Source organism: Anolis sagrei, chromosome Y, assembly GCF_037176765.1.
Source record: "Anolis sagrei isolate rAnoSag1 chromosome Y, rAnoSag1.mat, whole genome shotgun sequence".
Taxonomy (NCBI): Eukaryota; Metazoa; Chordata; class Lepidosauria; order Squamata; family Dactyloidae; genus Anolis; species Anolis sagrei.
In genome coordinates this window covers 79,054,405-79,075,945 of record NC_090035.1, presented here as the reverse complement: position 1 = coordinate 79,075,945, position 21,541 = coordinate 79,054,405, and the positions used below count along the sequence as shown (strand labels likewise).

Below are 21,541 nucleotides of genomic sequence, written 5' to 3'. Positions count from 1 at the left end.
AAGAGAGAAGGGACGAAGGGAGAAGAAAGAAACAGGAGGGAAGGAAGGAAGAGAAAGGAAAAGGGACATAGTGAGGTAGACCCTCTCAGAGCTGGAAAAGGGGGAAAGAGGAGGAGGAGGGAGGGAGGAAGGAAGGAAGGAAGGGGAAGAAAGAAAAGGGAGGGAGGGAGGGAGGAAAAAAGAGAAAGGAAAGGGGACATAGTGAGGTAGACCCTCTCAGAGCTGGAGAAGGGAGAAAGTGGGGGAGGAGGAGGAGAAGGAAGGAAGGAAAGAAGGAAGGAAGGCGAAGAAAGAAAAAGGAGGGAGGGGGGGAGGAAGGAAGGAAGGAAGGAAGGAAGGAAGGAAGGAAGGAAAAAAGAGAAAGGAAAGGGGACATAGTGAGGTAAACCCTCTCAGAGCTGGAGAAGGGAGAAAGTGGAGGAGGAGGAAAGGAAGGAAGGAAGGGGAAGAAAGAAAAAGGAGGGAGGAAGGGAGGAAGGACGGAAGGAAAAAAGAGAAAGGAAGGGGGACATAGTGAGGCAGGCCCTCTCAGAGCTGGAGAAGGGAGAAAGTGGAGGAGGAGGAGGAAGGAAGGAAAGAACAAAGGAAGGAAGGAAAGAAGGAAGGAAGAGAAAGGAAAGGGGACATAGTGAGGCAGCCCTCTCAGAGCTGGAGAAGGGAGAAAGTGGAGGAGGAGGAGGAAGGAAGGAAAGAACAAAGGAAGGAAGGAAAGAAGGAAGGAAGAGAAAGGAAAGGGGACATAGTGAGGCAGCCCTCTCAGAGCTGGGGAAGGAAGAAAGTGGAAGAGAAGTACAGGAAAGGAGGGATGGATGGACAGATGGACGGAGGGAGGGGAAAAGAAGAGAAAGAAAGGAATAGAAAGGAATAGAAAAGGAAGGAAGGAAGGAAGGAAGGAAGGGGAAGGAAAGGAAAGGAAAAAGAACAGAAAGAAAGGAATGGAAAAGGAAGGAAGGAGAAGAAAGGAAAGGGGGACAGACATGAGGGGAGAGAAAGTGAAAGAAGGGATGAAAGCAGTGGCAATGCTGAGTATATATGCTACTCTGTTATAATTCCCAGTTTTTTTCCCCAAATCAGTATTTTTTTTTCCTACTGGACTAAAACCCCTGCATTAAACATTCTCCACCTATATCCACTTCTTAAGGTTATATTTCCTGCATTTCACAACTGCGGAGTGATGTTGACTTTACAGCAAGGGTGCAAAGCATAAGATTGACAGACTGGAGCACAACTCCCAGGCTTCCTTACTATATGCTCTGCAAGGGTGGCCATTAGGAACTGCAGTATGGGAAAAGGGTTGAGATTGTGCCACGTTTGGGGTCCCTCCGCTTCCATTAGCGGAAAAAGGCCAGGCGCTCTTTCAGCCATTGCTCCGTCAGATCATCCGTGGAACGGATCTCAAAGACCTGGGAAGATAAGAAGGGAAGCGTTTGCAAGGAAGAGAAGGTCACACTGCTGTCTGGGCTGAGAAAAATCCCTATTAATATTTCCCTGACTCGTGTAAGGCGTTCTGCAAGGAAGAAGTAGGGCAATGCCATTGACACCCACTGCGTTGGTTGGCCTTATCCATTTATGGCAGGGAATTGTAGCCTTGCAACCCTAATTTGGCAGCTCCTGGATCCTTTTCAGTTCTCCCAAAGCCCCCCAACCTTTCAGTCTATCAAACAAAGAGAGGTCATTACACTGTGTAACAACATTTGGGAAAAAATTTCAAGGCAAGTGTGAGTTTTGTCATTGGTCAACTTAATTAGCACCGAATAGCCTTGCAGCTTCAGAGCCTGGTTACTTCAGAGTACTGCAGACTAATTCAACCAGAGAAGTCAGCCAACCTGGTCACAGCATATTATTTGCGAACACAGAAATGCTGGACCACTCTCACAACCACCATGTCAGACAAATAAAGAGCAATACTAAAAAAAACTCCAAAAAACAAGGGGAATTCCCGACAGGAAACAATCAGGGCCAGCTAACACCTTTTAACAAAGGATTCCCCCAGGCAGCAATCAGCCAAGCTTTGAAGCTGCAAAGCCATTCAGCGCTAACCAAGGTGGCCAATGGCAACATTCACACTTGCCTCAAGCAGACAAGAGTTCTTTCTCCCATCTTTAACATTATTGCATAGATATATACACCCCACTTGCCTAGTTTCCAACAGACTTCCCAACCTCTGAGGATGCCTGCTGTAGATGTGGGTGAAACATCAGGAGAGAATGCTTCTGAACATGACCAGATAGTGGGTTGTAGGTTTTCTCGGGCCATGGTCTAGAGGCATTCTCTCCTGACGTTTCGCCTGCACTTCGGCAAGCATCCTCAGAGGTAGTGAGGTCTGATGGAACTAGGAAAATGGGTTTATATATCTGTGGAATGAGCAGGGTGAGACAAAGGACTCTTGTCTGCTGGAGCTAGGTGTGAATGTTTCAACTGTATGTGTGTGTGTGTGTGTGTATATATATATATTCTCTATATATAAAAATGCTCTGTGCATAATGAGTACCTTAACAACAAAAGATCCAATGAACGAAATCACACCAAATTTGGCAACAAAACGTCTCACAACACAAGAAGTGACCATCACTCAAAAAATTGTGATTTTGTCATTTGGGAGTTGTAGTTGCTGGGATTTATAGTTCACCTACAATCAAAGAGCATTCTGAACTCCATCAACGAGGGAATTGAACCAGACTTGGCACACGGAACTCCCATGACCAACAGACAACACTAGAAGGGTATTGTTGAAGGCTTTCATGGCCGGAATCACTGGGTTGTTGTAGGTTTTTTCGGGCTGTATGGCCATGGTCTAGAGGCATTCTCTCCTGACGTTTCACCTGCACTTTGGCAAGCATCCTCAGAGGTAGTGAGGTCTGTTGGAATTAGTTAAAAGGGTTTATATATCTGTGGAATGACCAGGGTGGGACAAAGGACTCTTGTGTGTTGGAGCTAAGTGTGAATGTTTCAACAGACAAGAGTCCTTTGTCCCACCCTGGTCATTCCACAGATATAGAAACCCTTTTTCCTAGTTCCAACAGACCTCACTACCTCTGATGATGCTTGCCATAGATGCAGGCGAAACGTCAGGAGAGAATGCCTCTAGAACATGGCCATATAGCCCGGAAAACCTACAACAACCCAGTGATTCCGGCCATGAAAGCCTTCGACAATACATACATTGGGTTGTTAGGTGTCTTGTGTCCAAACCTGGCGTCAATTCTCCCAATAGTTTTTGAGTTGTGTTAATCCCACAAACGAACATTACATTTTTATTTATATAGATGTTATTGTATTATGTTCTACCTGCTGCAATCTAGTTCAAGAAGAGTAGAACGAAGGCATACAGGAGTTTGGAGAGGTCAAAAGGCTACAATAAAAGGAGCAAAATCTATCACAAAAGGATTAGGAATAAGACCCTAAATAGGGGGAAATAAGGCTGGAAATACCTTGGTGAGCTCAGCGGCTTGCACCAAGCGGTTTTTGCTGCCCGCATACATCATCTGCTGCTCAGGCTTACATCCTGGGAAAGGAAAAGAGCAGAGAAAGAGTCCTTTATTTGCAATTATTATTACCATTATTCATTACCTCGTTTGCGGCATTTTACAAAAAAGGCGGCATGATTCACAGCATTTCTGGGAAATGGGAATGAACTCGGAGAGAGAGAGAGATACTTCCCTAAGGCCAGGCATGGAAATCATCCCACAGAGAGAAAGAGGACAGCAATGTATGTATATATCGCAGGAATGGAGAGAGTATTCTCAATTATTTGTTAACTGGTTGAAAAACGGCTTTCCCTGATAACTGGGGAACCCCACTGGGAAGATTAACACAACAAGCAGACGAGTGGCAATTTTTCGTGCATCCCAGAGTATCTCAAGCAGTTGAGTTACTTATTCGTGGTGCTTCTCTCTAGTTAAGGAGGAAGAGAGGTAAATCGTTGGCCTGGGGTGCATCCACACTATAGAATTAATGCAGTTTGACCCCACTTTAACTACCACCGTTCAATGCGAGGGCATCCTGGGAGTTGAACAGGACGTGCTCTTTGTGCCCAGCAGGAAGCCGGGGTGCCTCGGCTGAGAGGCCCTAAGGGTTTTCCTATACAGACTCTTTAGAAGCTTGAAAGGTTTAACAAAGTCCTTTATTATTGCTTAAGTCTTCAACAAACAATCAAATACTTCTTAGATCAACAATCAATCAAATATTTCTTAAATATTCAAAAAATTAAATTTATTTATTTTTATTTATTTCGTATACTTCTACCCCGCCTTTCTCAACCCCCGAGGGGGGGGGGGGACTCAGGGCGGCTTACAAAATGGCACAATTTGGTGCCTACACAAATACAATAACATATAAAAAAACATCCATTAAATGGTTAACAATTAAAACAATATATCTCACAGTCGATAGCCAATCTCAGCACAGCGTTCGCCAACTCAGAGTCCATACTTCATTCCACATTGTCTATTCCTATCCGTCGTCACAGTCCTTTATTTATCTGCCAGATTGCCCAAACGCCTGGTCCCACATCCATGTTTTGAATTTCTTTCTGAAGGAAAGGAGGGATGTTGCAGATCTAATTTCCCCGGGGAGTGAATTCCATAGGTGAGGAGCCACCACTGAGAAGGCCCTGCTCCTCGTCCCCGCCAATCTCACTTGTGACAGAGGCGGGGCCGAGAGCAGGGCCTCCCCAGAGGATCTCAGACTCTGAGGTGGGACGTAGAGGGAGATGCGTTCGGACAGATACGCTGGACAGATAAACAAATACTTCAAGGCTTTGAATCAACTGGTGGCTTTCTTAATCTTGTCCACAAGGGACAGGCAATTGGCTTCGTGAACTGTTTCTTTTCTTTAAGAGGAAAAGCCTTTTTAACCCCTCCTTGGGCAATCTACTTTCTAAACTTTGCTGGTGTGGGCTCTACTCCCGGCTCCAAACTTCTTCTTGGGTCCCGAGTAGACCTACCAGTCAAGGCTTTGTAGATTCTCCAGCTGGAATCCTTTGGAACTGTTTCCCCCCGGAATTTCCCCCGGATGCTGTGTTGTTATTGTTGCTAACATGATGACAGCACCACTGTATTTTGCCTTATGAGCTAGATATTGTTGTGACTCAGCTGGAACCACAGACACAGACTGATAGTGTTGTGACTCAGATGGGGTCTCAGAGTGACTCTGACGAGGATGATGGGATTCAGGTTCAAAATGTTCCTGTTGTAGACAATGAGGAACAGGGTGTGCAAGTTCAGTTTCCCATAGAAGAGAATGAAGTTTTTGATACTGAAACTAACCAGGTGCAAATTGACTCAGAAAAGGAGGGCAGTTCTCAGCCTGATAGTAAGCAAGAAGACACTAACGAGCAGCCTGACCTTGATGAAACGGAAATCTTAGATCAGGCTGATCGTTTGGAATTCAGAGTTCGAAGGAGTGTGAGAATAGCTGACAAGAAGGAGCCCAGAGGCCAAAGAAAGGTTTTGAAGTATTGCAAAGGGTGTTAATAAGCAGTGTGTTTGAAAACAAACCTTTGTCAGAGCAACTTTTCGCTCCATCAAGCAGCTTGTGCTCGTTTGTCTGGATTATTTATTTTATTATTTATTATTTTATTTATTTTATTACTGTGCTTATATACCGCCGTTTCTCAGCCTAAATCGGCGACTCAACGCGGTTTACAACACAACGACAAGCAGCAATATTCCATTAAAAAGCATAAAAACACATACACAATACACAATATTATTGGGCCACCAATAATAATCCAATGCATCTCTTAATTGTAGTCGCAATCCAATTTCGTCGTCTGTGATTAACCAATCCTTGTTCATCAGTTTCGTTGCACCAGATTAATCGAATGCTTGTTTAAACATCCATGTCTTCAACCTTTTTCGAAATACCATCAGCGAAGGGGCTGATCTCACCTCTATGGGGAGGGCATTCCAAAGCCGAGGGGCCACCACAGAAAAGGCCCTGTCTCTCGTTCCCGCCAGCCGCACCTGTGAAGCAGGCGGGATAGAGAGCAGGGCCTCCCCAGAAGATCTTAGGGTCCTGGTGGGCTGATAGGCCGAGATACGTTCGGATAGATAAGTTGGGATTATAGAATCATAGAATCAAAGAGTTGGAAGAGACCTCATGGGCCACCCAGTCCAACCCCATTCTGCCAAGAAGCAGGAATATTGCATTCAAATCACCCCTGACAGATGGCCATCCAGCCTCTGTTTAAAAGCTTCCAAAGAAGGAGCCTCCACCACACTCTGGGGCAGAGAGTTCCACTGCTGAACAGCTCTCACAGTCAGGAAGTTCTTCCTCATGTTCAGATGGAATCTCCTTTCTTGTAGTTTGAAGCCATTTTTCCTTGTCCTAATCTCCACGGAAGCAGTAAAAAAGCTTGCTCTCTCCTCCCTGTGGCTTCCTCTCACATATTTATACATGGCTATCATATCTCCTCTCAGCCTTCTCTTCTTCAGGCTAAACATGCCCAGCTCCTTAAGCCGCTCCTCATAGGGCTTGTGATCCAGACCCTAGATCATTTTAGTCGCCTTCCTCTGGACACATTCCAGCTTGTCAATATCTCTCTTGAATTGTGGTGCCCAGAATTGGACACAATATTCCAGGTGTGATCTAACCAAGGCAGATAGAGCATGGGGAGCATGACTTCCTTAGATCTAGACACTAGGCTCCTATTGATGCAGGCCAAAATCCCATTGGCTTTTTTTGCCACCGCATCACATTCCTGGCTCATGTTTAACTTGTTGTCCACGAAGACTCCAAGATCTTTTTCACACGTCCTGCTCTCGCGTCCGGCATTGTCCCCCGTTCTGTATCTTTGCATTTCGTTTTTTCTGCCAAAGTGGAGTTATCTTATAGTTCTTGTGTCCATGGTCTTGGGGCTTTGTCATGCTCTCATGAGATTTCGTTTTGTTGGTGCCTCTTGGAATCCTGCTTTACAGTGCTATGTTTTATTGATCTTTTGGAAAATTACTTGCTTTTAATCTTTTACTTTTCAATAAACCACAAAGACTTCAGTCCATGTGCAGTTTGGTGTTTTCAGCAAGGAGAATCTACTCTGAGGTGCGACAGATAATATGGAAAGGCCTTGGCAAAAATTAGTGCCATGTATGTAACTGAAACCACTATTACAGGCTGCCAGGCATCCTCCTCATCAAAGCTTTCTTTACACTGGGAACCCAAGGCCATCATCCAAATGGGACAGAAATCAAGGGGAGCAAGAAATCACTGTTTCTCACCGACTGGGCTGCAGAAGATGAAGCAGAGCGGGTAGGAGATGCGCCCGTCTTCATGGATGTATTTATAGCTATAGGCGACAAAGGTACAGGCACAATAGTCAAGGAAGCAAATGGGTCCTCAGCCTCTGGGTCCAGCATTCAAACCACTATGTGTACACAGAAGGACAACTTCATCTGGTATGTAAACAAAAATAGTGTCCCTTTCCAGGCCCAAAACTATTTCGTTTCCCTTCCAAAAGTACAAGAAGGATATCGAGGTTGCCGTTCCGGTAGTTCATTCCTTAGCTCATCCGGAGAGATATCCTATAGATGATAAGAAAAAAGATGCATTATTTTCGAAGGAGTACAATAATGGAAATGTAATAGGACTACAGCTCCCAGCATCTAAGGGATGCTGGGAACTGTAGTCCTAAAGAGAGTGTGGATATGCTTTTGTGTGTTTCGTTTGCTGGGGGAGTTGCTTTTGAGCATGCGCTGTAGTGTCTTTTTGCTTTTTTGGCCTTTTAAGTTCCTTCTGTTGTGTTTTTTGGTGTTTTTTGAGTGATGGTCACTCGTTGGCCTGATAAGTGTATTGTGTCTAAATTTCGTGTCAATTCGTCCAGTGGCTTTTGAGTTATGTTAATCCCACAAACAAACATTACATTTTTATGTATATAGACTAGCTGTACCCGCCACTCGTTGCTGTGGCCAACCTTCCCTCCCTCTTTCCCTTCTTCTTTCTTCCTTCTCTACCTGTTTCTTTTCTCACTTCCCTTGCTCTTTGGTTCCATCCTTCCTTGTCTCTTTCCTCCCTTCCTTCCTTCCTTCCTTCCTTCCTTCCTTCCTTCCTTCCTTCCTTCCCTCTTTCTGTCTTTCGTTCCTTCTCTCCTTCCTTCCCTCTTTCACTTCATTTCATTCTCTCCCTCCTTCTCTCCTTCCTTCCTTCTTTATCCTTCTTTCCGTCTTCTTTCTCTCCTTCCCTCCTTATTTCCCTTCTTCTTTCCCTCTTTCTCTCCCTCCTTCTCTCCTTCCTTCCTTCTCTACCTTCCTTCCTCCTCTCCTTCCCTCCTTCCTTCCTTCCTTCCTTCCTTCTCTACCTTCCTTCCTCCTCTCCTTCCCTCCTTCCTTCCTTCCTTCCTTCCTTTCTTCCCTTCCCTTCCTTCCTTCCCTCTTTCTGTCTTTTGCTCCTTCTCTTCCTTCCCTCTTTCATTTCATTTCATTCTCTCCCTCCTTCTCTCCTTCCTTCCTTTTCTATCCTTTCTATCCTTCTTTCTCTCCTTCCCTCCTTCTTTCCCTCTTTCTCTCCCTCCTTCTCTCCTTCCTTCCTTCTCTACCTTTCTTTCTTTCCTTCTCTCCTTTCCTCCTTCTTTCCCTCTTTCTCTCCCTCTTTTTCTCCTTCCTTCCTTCTTTATCCTTCTTTCTGTCTTCTTTCTCTCCTTCCCTCCTTCTTTCCCTTCTTCTTTCCCTCTTTCTCTCCCTCCTTCTCTCCCTTCCTTCTCTACCTTCCTTCCTCCTCTCCTTCCCTCCTTCCTTCCTTCCTTCCTTCCTTCCTTCCTTCCTTCCTTTCTTCCCTTCCCTTCCTTCCTTCCCTCTTTCTGTCTTTTGCTCCTTCTCTTCCTTCCCTCTTTCATTTCATTTCATTCTCTCCCTCCTTCTCTCCTTCCTTCCTTTTCTATCCTTTCTATCCTTCTTTCTCTCCTTCCCTCCTTCTTTCCCTCTTTCTCTCCCTCCTTCTCTCCTTCCTTCTCTACCTTTCTTTCTTTCCTTCTCTCCTTCCTTCTTTCCCTCTTTCTCTCCCTCCTTCTCTCCTTCCTTTCTTCTCTATCCTTCTTTCTTTCCTTCTTTCCCTCCTTCTTTCCCTCTTTCTCTCCCTCCTTCTCTCCTTCCTTCCTTCTCTACCTTTCTTTCTTTCCTTCTCTCCTTCTCTCCTTCTTTCCCTCTTTCTCTCCCTCTTTTTCTCCTTCCTTTCTTCTCTATCCTTCTTTCTTTCCTTCTTTCCCTCCTTCTTTCCCTCCTTCTTTCCCTCTTTCTCTCCCTCCTTCTCTCCTTCCTTCCTTCTCTACCTTTCTTTCCTTTCTCCTCTCCTTCCCTCCTTCCTTCCTTCCTTCCTTCCTTCCTTCCTCCTTTCTGTGTATGTGTTTTGTGTGTATATATGCATATATGTGTGTATATATGTGTTTGTGTTTATATGTGTGGTTTTGTGCGTGCGTTGTAATGTACTTTTTTAATTTTTTGGCTTTTTAAGTCCCTTCTGTTGTGTTTTTCGGTGTTTTATGAGTGATGGTCACTCGTTGGCCTGATAGGTGTCTTGTGTCTAAATTTGGTGTCAATTCATCCAGTGGTTTTTGAGTTCTGTTAATCCCACAAACGAACATTACATTTTTAGTTATATAGATTATTATTAATTTGTATGCCACTTTTGTCTCTGAAAAAAGACTCCCTAGCAGCGATTGGCGCTAAAATCAATACAGTGCACGATTAGACTCCTTAGACTCAGATAATCCAGTTCGAAGCAGATGTGGATCTGCTTTGATAATCTGGATTATATAGCAGTGTAGATCCAACCATAGTTTTCTCTATGGAAAATCAACAAAGTGATGTACCTGAGCATTAGTTGGGCCTTTCAATGAGCTAAGGCCCCATCTCCACTGCCCTATAATGCAGTTTCAAAATCATACAATGCAATTTAAATTGCACTGAACTGCATTATGTGGCAGTGTAGATGAGTCCCAAGTCTATTGGAACAAAGTATTGATGATATCTCTTGGTTTCCTATTTAATTCAATCTGTCAGCCTTTGAGTGGCATGAAGCGAGCGCCCCGTTTCCCCTTCCGCCAGCCTCTACTTTCCCAAAAAAACCACAATCGAGCAGTGATTCCGCGCTGCCATTTGATTAACATTTTGCTAATGCACAGGAGGGTTGTATAACATATTGAATTAAATATGAAAGCAAATGACGCCATCAGCGCACCGGTCCCTCGGGAGGTTAAATTTGATCTGGAATTCAATTTGCTTTTAACCCAGCCTTGTAATTTCGAACACACGGGAAGACTTTTCTCCTGTCAAGGAGGCAGGAAGAGAGCTGATGATGGGACTTCTTCGGGGACAAAGCGGAGTCGCTTCGTGTCAGGCTCAGAATTCGGAAGGAAAGGGAACCTCTGTGCATTGTGCGAATGGCAAGGAGCAAAAGGGAGGGCATTGGCGGGGGCTTTTGGGGCAACAAAACAGGAAGGGAAGGGAAATCTCTGGCTGGATCTACACCGCCATACAATCCAGTTTCTGAATCCAGATTATCTGTTTTATTTTGTTTTATTGATGTGTTGTTGGGCTTGGCCTCATGTAAGCCGCTCCGAGTCCCCTTGGGGAGATGGTGGCGGGGTATAAATAAATTATTATTATTATTATTATTATTATTATTATTATTATTATCTGCTTTGAAATGGGATATATGAGTTTACATGGCCATCATCAGAAATACATTTTACTATTAGTATTTATAGATTTTTTACAATGCTTATGTGTTTTAATAATGCTGTAACTTGCCTCAAGCCACGAGGAGAGGCGGAGGGAAAATAAATAATAATAATTACCCTATATACTCAAGTATAAGCCGAGTTTTTCAATCCCCTTTTTAGGCTGGGCTTATACTCAAGTCAAAGTTATTTATTATTTTACCCCGTTATTATTATTATTTTGTTACATTTATTATTTTACTCTATTATTATTATTATTATTATTATTACATTTACATTATTTTACTCCATTCTTATTATTTTATTACATAACGCAGGGGCATGTAATAAAATAATAAGAATGCAGTTGAAAACAAGGCCCAAATCCAGACTCAGGAAACTAGAAGCGTGCTGCTAAAAGCCAAAGTTAATCCACAGAAGTTTGCATGGAAAGAGCTACGTTGAACTGACAACCCCTGCTTGTGAGCTACAAGGCTAAATACCCTTTGCAGACATGAACGCATTGCGTTGACCTTTGGCACCCTTGGCTTCTCGCTTGCTAGCCAAGCGAGTGCTTCTCCGGAGCCTTAATTGCAGACGATCTTGTCTGCTCATTAATTCATTATCTTCAACGCTCTTGGTCCAGCTGGACCAGATCACTGTGGGAAGGCAAAGACGTCTCCACCTGGCCATGTGAAGACGCAGATTCGCAGCTTGGGATCCTGGACTCATTGCTGAGCCTGGAACCCCAGATCTCGGCGGTGGCCGGAGGAGCTTTTGCACAATTAAAACTTGTGCGCCAGCTGCGCCCGTACCTTGGGAAGTCGGAACTGGCCACAGTGGTCCACGCTCTTGTTACATCCCGGATAGATTACTGCAACGCACTCTACGTGGGGTTGCATTTGAAGACTGTTCGGAAACTTCAATTAGTCCAGCGGGAGGCAGCCAGATTGCTCACCACAGCGTCATACAGGGAGCATACCACCCCCTTGTTGTGTCAGCTCCACTGGCTGCCGATCCAGTTCCGAGCACAATTCAAAGTGCTGGTTTTGACCTACAAAACCCTATACGGTTCCGGCCCAGCATCTCTCTCTACGTCCCACCTCGGAGTTTAAGATCCTCCGGGGAGGCCCTGCTCTCGGCCCCGCCTCTATCACAAGTGAGACTGGCGGGGATGAGGAGCAGGGCCTTCTCGGTGGTGGCCCCTCACCTATGGAATTCACTCCCCGGGGAAATTAGGTCATCGCCATCCCTCCTTTCCTTTAGAAGGAAATTAAAAACATGGATTTGGGACCAGGCATTTGGGCAATCTGGTAGATAAATAAAGGACAACGACGACTGATAGGAATGGAAAATGTGGAATGAAGTTATGGACTCTGAGTTGCGAACGTGAGCATAAGATTGGTTTTTTATTGACTGTGCTATATATTGATTGTTTTTAACTGTTAAAACTGTTTTAATTGCTGTCTATTTTTTATCTGTGTTACTGTGTAGTCATCAAATTGTGCCCTGAGTCCCTCCTCGGGGGTCGAGAAGGGCGGGGAAGAAGTACTCGAAATAAATAAATAATTTCACTCTCGTTATCAGTCTGACTAACATTCCTTTCCCCTGGGAACTGACTTGCTGTTTCTCCTTCAGCAGCCCCATCGTCAGCCCTGTCTGAAGCATGTACAGAAATCTGTAACCCATCATCCTCATCATCATCATCCGGTAGGAATTTTGGCTCAGAAGGCCCAACGAACTCAGCTTCAGACTCAGAGTCAAGCTGAGTCACAACAATAGGGAAATTATTATTTTCCTTTTCAATCAAGGTAGAGAGAGTTGTGCCTACCTTAAACTCTTCTTCCAGTACAACCAGCTGCCTTTCTTTGTCGATTTTCACTGTGGAGAGAGAAAGCTGATAGTTTTGTCTCCTGCAAAGAATCCCACAAAAACCAAAAACACTTTTTCCAAATCACCTTCTGCTTGGGAGTGCTAATTTGGGCAGAAGAATCATAGAATCATAGAATCAAAGAGTTGGAAGAGACCTCATGGGCCATCCAGTCCAACCCCATTCTGCCAAGAAGCAGGAATATTGCATTCAAATCACCCCTGACAGATGGCCATCCAGCCTCTGTTTAAAACCTTCCAAAGAAGGAGCCTCCACCACACTCCGGGGCAGAGAGTTCCACTGCTGAACGGCCCTCACAGTCAGGAAGTTCTTCCTCATGTTCAGATGGAATCTCCTCTCTTGTAGTTTGAAGCCATTGTTCCATTGCGTCCTAGTCTCCAAGGAAGCAGAAAACAAGCTTGCTCCCTCCTCCTCCCTGTGGCTTCCTCTCACATATTTGTACATGGCTATCACATCCCCTCTCAGCCTTCTCTTCTTCAGGCTAAACATGCCCAGCTCCTTAAGCCGCTCCTCATAGGGCTTGTTCTCCAGACCTTTTATCATTTTAGTCACTCTCCTCTGGATACATTCCAGCTTGTCAATATCTCTCTTGAATTGTGGTGCCCAGAATTGGAAACAATATTCCAGGTGTGGTCTAACCAAAGCGGAATAGAGCATGGGGAGCATGACTTCCCTGCACCTAGACACTAGGCTCCTATTGATGCAGGCCAAAATCCCATTGTCTTTTTTTGCTGCCACATCACATTCCTGGCTCATGTTTAACTTGTTGTCCACGAGGACTCCAAGATCTTTTTCACATGTACTGCTCTCAAGCCATGCATTGTCCCCTATTCTGCATCTTTGCATTTTGTTTTTTCTGCCAAAGTGGAGTATCTTGCATTTGTCACTGTTGAACTTCATTTTGTTAGTTTTGGCCATTCATCTCTCTAATCTGTCAAGATCCCTTTGAATCCTGCTCCTGTCCTCTGGAGTATTGGCTCTCCCTCCCACTTTGGTGTCGTCTGCAAACTTGATGATCCTGCCTTCCAACCCTTCATCGAAGTCATTAATAAAGATGTGGAACGATCCTACCCCATAGAGGTCCTACCCTATAAAGTTTGTGTGGCAGATACTTCATGAAACGTCATTTTCCTGGCCAAGACAAAGAACAGAACTTTTGCAATGATTCGCATATCTGAATCTCCGTATATCCAAAGTTTCTGGCAGAAGTCCCACAGTAACTATTATCTTGCAACAAAGCATCAAGTCTGGGCAATGGAGGCAGAAATCCCAGATCCAACAGGTCTGTATATGGACCTCTTTTGAAGTCCTGGGATTTTTTGCCCCTGTTTAAAAACCCGTGATTTGGTGCTGTCTGGAAGCACCCTCGGTTATTACTTCTGCTATTAAAAGTGTCATTGGAAAAATTGCAGGCAAATGCGCTTTGGTGCCACCAAGTGGCCAATTCAGATATTGCACCCACACTGTAGAATTAATGCAGTTTGACACCTCCTGAACCCGGTGGTGCAGTAGGTTAAACCCTTGTACCAGCAGGACTGAAGACCGAAAGGTCTCAGGTTCGAATCCATGGAGAGCGGGGATGAGCTCCCTCTGTCAGCTCCAGCTCCCCATGCGGGGACATGAGAGAAACCTCTCACAAGGATGGTAAAAACATCAAAAACATCAGGGTGTCCCCTAGGCAACATCCTTGCAGATGGCCGTTCGAATTCGGGGAGAGTGCGGATGAGCTCCGTCCGTCAGCTCCAACTCCCCATGCGGGGACATGAGAGAAACCTCCCACAAGGATGGTAAAAACATTCAAAATCTCAGGGCAACCCCTGGGCAACATCCTTGCAGATAGCCATTCCAATCCAGGGAGAGCGTGGGTGAGCTCTCTCTGTCAGCTCCAGCTCCCCATGCAGGGACGTAAGAGAAGCCTCCCATCAGAAGGTTTTTACCTTCTGATGGTAAAAACATCAAAAATATCAGGGCGTACTCTGGGCAATGTCCTTGCAGATGGCCATTCGAATCCGGGGAGAGCGCAAATGAGCTCCCTCTGTCAGCTCCAGCTCCCCATGCAGGGACGTAAGAGAAGCCTCCCACAAGGATGGTAAAAACATTCAAAACATCAGGGCAATGTCCCCTGGGCAACGTCCTTGCAGATGGCCGTTCGAATCCGGGGAGAGCGCGGGTGAGCTCCCTCTGTCAGCTCCAGCTCCCCATGCGGGGACATGACAGAAACCTCCCACAAGGATGGTAAAAACATTCAAAACATCAGGGCGTCCCCTGGGCAACGTCCTTGCAGACGGCCGTTCGAATCCATGGAGAGCGTGGATGAGCTCCCTCTGTCAGCTCCAGCTCCCCATGCGGGGACATGAGAGAAGCCTCCCACAAGGATAGTAAAAACATTCAAAACATCAGGGCATCTCCTGGGCAACGTCCTTGCAGATGGCCGTTCAATTCCATGGAGAGCGTGGATGAGCTCTCTCTGTCAGCTCCAGCTCCCCATGCAGGAACATGAGAGAAGCCTCCCACAAGGATGGTAAAAACATCAAAAACATCTGGGCGTCCCCTGGGCAACATCCTTGCAGATGGCCATTCGAATCTGGGGAGAGCGTGGGTGAGCTCTATCTGTCAGCTCCAGCTCCCCATTAAGGGACGTAAGAGAAACCTCCCACAAGGATGGTAAAAACATCAAAAATTTATTTATTTATTATTTATTTACTTTATTTGTATAGCGCTGTTCTCAGCCCTTAGGCGACTCATCAGGGCAATGTCACCTGGGCAACGTCCTTGCAGATGGCCAATTTTCTCACACCAGAAGCGACTTGCAGTTTCTCAAGAAATTGTAGTTTTGCAAGGACCTTTTGCCTTCTCTGCCAAAGAGTGCTCGAGCCTCACCAAGCGACAGCTCTAGATCCAATAGCATTGAGCCAAGGTGGTTAAAGGAGCGTCAAACCGCATTAATTCTGCAGTGTAGATGCAACCAGGGATGGAAGTGTTCAGAGTGGCAACTCACTGACAATTGCTGCGTTGTCGGTCTCTTTACGGAAGCGGAATTTCTTCAGTTTCTCCATCAGCTCCGGATCCACATCGCACACGACCAGAGAGTCCGACTTGCAAAATAAAAGAGCCTTTTTTAACTTTAGGTCTTACATTTCATTTTGCAGAAGAGAAGCCGAAGATGTGGCTCACGTGACAATGCAAAAACTTGCAGGCCACACAGGAAGTCGCTGTCGAAATGCAAAGCGCAAACGTCTCCAGAAATGAGAGTGCAATTTAAAAGTAACTCAAAGCAATGTTATCGTATATGCAATTTTTTGCGCTGCTAATAATACAGATTAATGGTTAAGTGACAAGGAAATGCATCACACGCATCTACACAACAACCATAGAATCCCACTTCAAACTGTATTATATGGCAATGTACATGAGGCCATAGCATGCAACTCCCAATTTATCGTATATTCAAGGGAAGTTGAGAAAAAGTAAACCATTGTAGATTATACTAGCTGTCCCCTGCCAGGCGTTGCTGTGGCCCAGTCTCTTGATCTGGGAAATAAAGTAATGAGAAAGTGTTGGTTTCTAATATATGTAATGTTTTGATGCTTGTGGGTAAACAGTATTTCTTGTTGTTTCTTTGTCAGTGTTGATGTGGAGAGTGCCTGGTTTGCCTACTCTGGAACACACAACATATCATAGTCCTTCTTCGGGGTCCCTTTCAAATTGTGTGTGTGTGTGAATCATATCTATCCATATTTATGGCTGGATGGCTCTTTGTCAGGAGGGCTTTGATTATGTTTTCTTGCCCCGGTGAAGGGAGTAGGACTGGATGGCCTTGAGTATTTTCTGTTGGTCATGGGGATTCTGTGTGGGAAGTTTGCCCCAATTCTGTCGTTGGTGGGGTTCAGAACATTCTTTGATTGTAGGTGAACTATAAATCCCAGTAACTACAACTCCCAAATGTCAAGGTCTATTTCCCCCAAACTCCATCTGCCTTCATGTTTGGGCATATGGAATATTCATGCCAAGTTTGGTCCAGATCCATCATTGTTTGAGTCCATGGTAGTCTCTGGACGTAGGTGAACTACAACTCCCAAACTCAAGGTCAATGCTCACCAATCTCTTCTAGTGTTTTCTGTTGGTCATGGAAGTCCTGTATGCCATGTTTGGTTCAATTCCATCATTGGTGGAGTTCGGAATGCTCTTTGATTGTAGGTGAACGATAAATCCCAGCAACTACAACTCCCAAATGACAAAATCATTTTTTTTTTTTAGTGATGGTCTTCTTCCTTCTCTGTTGGTCCTGCGGATTCTGTGTGGGAAGTTTGCCCCAATTCTGTCATTGGTGGGGTTCAGAACACTCTTTGATTGTAGGTGAACTATAAATCCCAGTAATTACAACTCCTAAATGTCAAGGTATATTTCCCCCAAACTCCACTACTGTTCACATTTGGGCATATTGAGTATCTGTGTAGAGTTCGGTCCAGATCCATCATTGTTTGAGTCCACAGTGCTCTCTGGATGTACGTAAACTACAACTCCTAAACTCAAGATCAATGCTCACCAATCTCTTCTAGTGTTTTCTGTTGGTCATGGAAGTCTTGTATGCCATGTTTGGTTCAATTCCATCATTAGTGGAGTTCAGAATGCGTTTTGATTGTAGGAGAACTATAAATCCCAGTAACTACAACTCCTAAATGTCAAGGTCTATTTCCCGCAAATTCCATCTGTGTTCATATTTGGGCATATGGAATATTTGTGTCAAGTTTGGTCCAGATCCGTCATTGTTTGCGTCCACAGTGCTCTCTGGATGTAGGTGAACTACAACTCCCAAACTCAAGGTCAATGTCCACCAAACCTTTCCAGTTTTTTTCTGTTGATCATGGAAGTCCTGTATGCCATGTTTGGTTCAATTCCATCATTGGTGGAGTTCAGAATGTGTTTTGATTGTAGGAGAACTATAAATCCCAGCAACTACAACTCCTAAATGTCAAGGTCTATTTCCCCCAAACTCCCAAATAACAAAATCATTTTTTTTAGTGATGGTCTTCTTCCTTCTCTGTTGGTCCTGCGGATTCTGTGTGGGAAGTTTGCCCCAATTCTGTCGTTGGTGGGGTTCAGAACATTCTTTGATTGTAGGTGAACTATAAATCCCAGTAACTACAACTCCCAATTGTCAAGGTCTATTTCCCCCCAAACTCCATCTGTGTTCATGTTTGGGCATATGGAATATTCATGCCAAGTTTGGTCCAGATCCATCATTGTTTGAGTCTATGGTAGTCTCTGGATGTAAGTGAACTAACTCCCAAACTCAAGGTCAATGCTCACCAATCTCTTCTAGTGTTTTTTTTGTTGGTCATGGAAGTCCTGTATGCCATGTTTGGTTCAATTCCATCATTGGTGGAGTTCAGAATGAGCTTTGATTGTAGGTGAACTATAAATCCCAGCAACTACAACTCCCAAATGTCAAGGCCTATTCCCCTTAAACTCCATCTGTGTTCATATTTGGGAATATGGAATATTTGTGCCAAGTTTGGTCCAGATCCATCATTGTTTGGGTCCCCAGTGCTCTCTGGATGTAGGAGAACTACAACTCCCAAACTCAAGGTCAATGCCCACCAAACCCTTCCAGTGTGTTCTGTTGGTCATGGAAGTCCTGTATGCCATGTTTGGTTCAATTCCATCATTGGTGGAGTTCAGAATGTGTTTTGATTGTAGGAGAACTATAAATCCCAGCAACTACAACTCCCAAATGTCAAGGCCTATTCCCCTTAAACTCCATCTGTGTTCATATTTGGGCATATGGAATATTCGTGTCAAGTTTGTTCCAGATCCATCATTGTTTGAGTCCACAGTGCTCTCTGGATGTAGGTGAACTACAACTCCCAAACTCGAGGTCAATGCCCACCAAACCCTTCCAGTGTGTTCTGTTGGTCATGGAAGTCCTGTATGCCATGTTTGGTTCAATTCCATCATTGGTGGAGTTCAGAATGTGTTTTGATTGTAGGAGAACTATAAATCCCAGCAACTACAACTCCCAAATGTCAAGGCCTATTCCCCTTAAACTCCATCTGTGTTCATATTTGGGCATATGGAATATTCGTGTCAAGTTTGTTCCAGATCCATCATTGTTTGAGTCCACAGTGCTCTCTGGATGTAGGTGAACTACAACTCCCAAACTCAAGGTCAATGCCCACCAAACCCTTCCAGTGTGTTCTGTTGGTCATGGAAGTCCTGTATGCCATGTTTGGTTCAATTCCATCATTGGTGGAGTTCGGAATGCTCTTTGATTGTAGGTGAACAATAAATCCCAGCAACTACAACTCCCAAATGACAAAATCATTTTTTTTTTTTTTTTAGTGATGGTCTTCTTCCTTCTCTGTTGGTCCTGCGGATTCTGTGTGGGAAGTTTGGCCCAATTCTGTCGTTGGTGGGGTTCAGAACACTCTTTGATTGTAGGTGAACTATAAATCCCAGTAATTACAACTCCTAAATGTCAAGGTATATTTCCCCCAAACTCCACTACTGTTCACATTTGGGCATATTGAGTATCTGTGTAGAGTTCAGTCCAGATCCATCATTGTTTGAGTCCACAGTGCTCTCTGGATGTACGTAAACTACAACTCCTAAACTCAAGGTCAATGCTCACCAATCTCTTCTAGTGTTTTCTGTTGGTCATGGAAGTCTTGTATGCCATGTTTGGTTCAATTCCATCATTAGTGGAGTTCAGAATGCGTTTTGATTGTAGGTGAACTATAAATCCCAGTAACTACAACTCCTAAATGTCAAGGTCTATTTCCCCCAAATTCCATCTGTGTTCATATTTGGGCATATGGAATATTTGTGTCAAGTTTGGTCCAGATCCATCATCGTTTGAGTCTGTGGTAGTCTCTGGATGTAGGTGAACGACAACTCCCAAACTCAAGGTCAATGCTCACCAATCTCTTCTAGTGTTTTCTGTTGGTCATGGAAGTCTTGTATGCCATGTTTGGTTCAATTCCATCATTGGTGGAGTTCAGAATGTGTTTTGATTGTAGTGGAACTATAAATCCCAGCAACTACAACTCCCAAATGTCAAGGCCTATTCCCCTTAAACTCCATCTGTGTTCATATTTGGGCATATGGAATATTTGTGTCAAGTTTGGTCCAGATCCGTCATTGTTTGCGTCCACAGTGCTCTCTGGATGTAGGTGAACTACAACTCCCAAACTCAAGGTCAATGTCCACCAAACCTTTCCAGTTTTTTCTGTTGGTCATGGAAGTCCTGTATGCCATGTTTGGTTCAATTCCATCATTGGTGGAGTTCAGAATGTGTTTTGATTGTAGGAGAACTATAAATCCCAGCAACTACAACTCACAAATGTCAAGATTCTATTTTCCCCAAACTCCACCAGTGTTCACATTTGAGCATTTTGAGTATTTGTGTAGAGTTTGGTCCGGATCCATCATTGTTTGAGTCCACAGTGATCTCTGGATGTAGGTGAACTACAACTCCCAAACTCAAGGTCAATGCCCACCAAACCCCTTCAGTATTTTCTGTTGGTCATGGGAGAACTGTGTGCCAAGTTTGGTTCAATTCCATCGTTAGTGGGGTTCAGAATGCTCTTTGTAGGTGAACTATAAATCCCAGCAACTACAACTCCTGAATGTCAAGATTCTATTTTCCCTAAACTCCACTAGTGTTCACATTTGGACATTTTGAGTATTCGTGTAGAGTTTGGTCCAGATCCATCATTGTTTGAGTCCACAGTGCTCTCTGGACGTAGGTGAACTACAACTCCCAAACTCAAGGTCAATGCCCACCAAAGTGTTTTCTGTTAAGTCATGGAAGTTCTGTGTGCCACGTTTGGTTCAATTCCATCATTGGTGGAGTTCAGAATGCTCTTTGATTGTAGGTGAACGATAAATCCCAGCAACTACAACTCCCAAATGTCAAGGCCTATTCCCCTTAAACTCCATCTGTGTTCATATTTGGGCATATGGAATATTCGTGTCAAGTTTGTTCCAGATCCATCATTGTTTGAGTCCACAGTGCTCTCTGGATGTAGGTGAACTACAACTCCCAAACTCAAGGTCAATGCCCACTAAAACCTTCCAGTTTTTTCTGTTGGTCATGGAAGTCCTGTATGCCATGTTTGGTTCAATTCCATCATTGGTGGAGTTCAGAATGCTCTTTGATTGTAGGTGAACTATAAATCCCAGCAAGTACAACTCCCAAATGTCAAGGTCTATTTCCCTTAAACTCCATCTGTGTTCATATTTGGGCATATGGAATATTCGTGCCAAGTTTGGCCCAATTCCATCATTGGTGGAGTTCAGAATGCTCTTTCATTGTAGGCAAACTATAAATCCCAGCAACGACAATTCCCAAATGACAAAAATCAATTTTTTTGAGTGGAGGACATACATTGGGTTGTTAGGTGTCTTGTGTCCAAATTTGGTGTCAATTCCCCCAGTGGTTTTTGAGTTCTGATGATATCACAAACGAACATTACATTTTTGTTTATATAGATAGACACACACACATACATAGAAACATACAATCTTCAAAATTCTAATTAAATAATAATAGTAATAATAATAATAATAATAATAATAATGCAGTTTGACACCACTTTGACTTCCATGGCTCAATGATATGGAATCCTGGGACCTGTTTGGCTGAAAGACATTGCACAACTACAACTACTAGGATTGAGCCGTGGAAGTTAAAGCAGTATCGAACTGCATTAATTCTACAGTGTAGATGCACCCAAACGTTTACGTTTAAAAGCTCACCATTCTTTCCCTTTGGAGCCTTCTCGCTAGCTGAAAACCTGCAACTTTTGGTTTAATCTTCTTTTTCGCAGTCTGGATGTGTAGTTTTCTAGGGTTTTCTTTTCTCGCTCTTCTGACAGCGGCAAAGGAAAGACGGTCAGAGAAAAGGAAGTCAAGGGCGGAGCGTCAGAAATGCAATGAGTTTGCAATCACAGAAAAAGGGGGAAAGCTTGCAGGAAAACATTCAAGATAAACAGAATGTG

At 44.2% G+C, this 21,541-nt stretch overlaps 1 protein-coding gene across 1 annotated transcript; it reads right to left on the bottom strand.

Annotated features, from left to right (window-relative positions):
- Positions 1–1,052: 1,052 nt before the first annotated feature.
- On the bottom strand, positions 1,053–21,420 carry LOC132780318 (glia maturation factor gamma). Its single transcript, XM_067462197.1, has 7 exons — positions 21,300–21,420; positions 15,538–15,634; positions 12,480–12,529; positions 7,471–7,520; positions 7,218–7,300; positions 3,432–3,505; positions 1,053–1,403 (listed from the first exon to the last, which is right to left on the bottom strand). The coding sequence occupies exons 1-7, from the start codon at positions 21,300–21,302 to the stop codon at positions 1,332–1,334; spliced, it is 429 nt and encodes a 142-aa protein (XP_067318298.1). The 5' UTR covers positions 21,303–21,420; the 3' UTR covers positions 1,053–1,331.
- Positions 21,421–21,541: the final 121 nt, after the last annotated feature.

What these genes read in the sequence shown, in the direction of transcription:
- LOC132780318 (XM_067462197.1), bottom strand. An exon ending in CGACAACGCAGCAATTGTCA is followed by an intron (nt 12,530 to 15,537) that starts GTGAGTTGCCAC and finishes CTCTCTCCACAG; the next exon opens with TGAAAATCGACAAAGAAAGG. An exon ending in AAGCCGCTGAGCTCACCAAG is followed by an intron (nt 1,404 to 3,431) that starts GTATTTCCAGCC and finishes TTATCTTCCCAG; the next exon opens with GTCTTTGAGATCCGTTCCAC.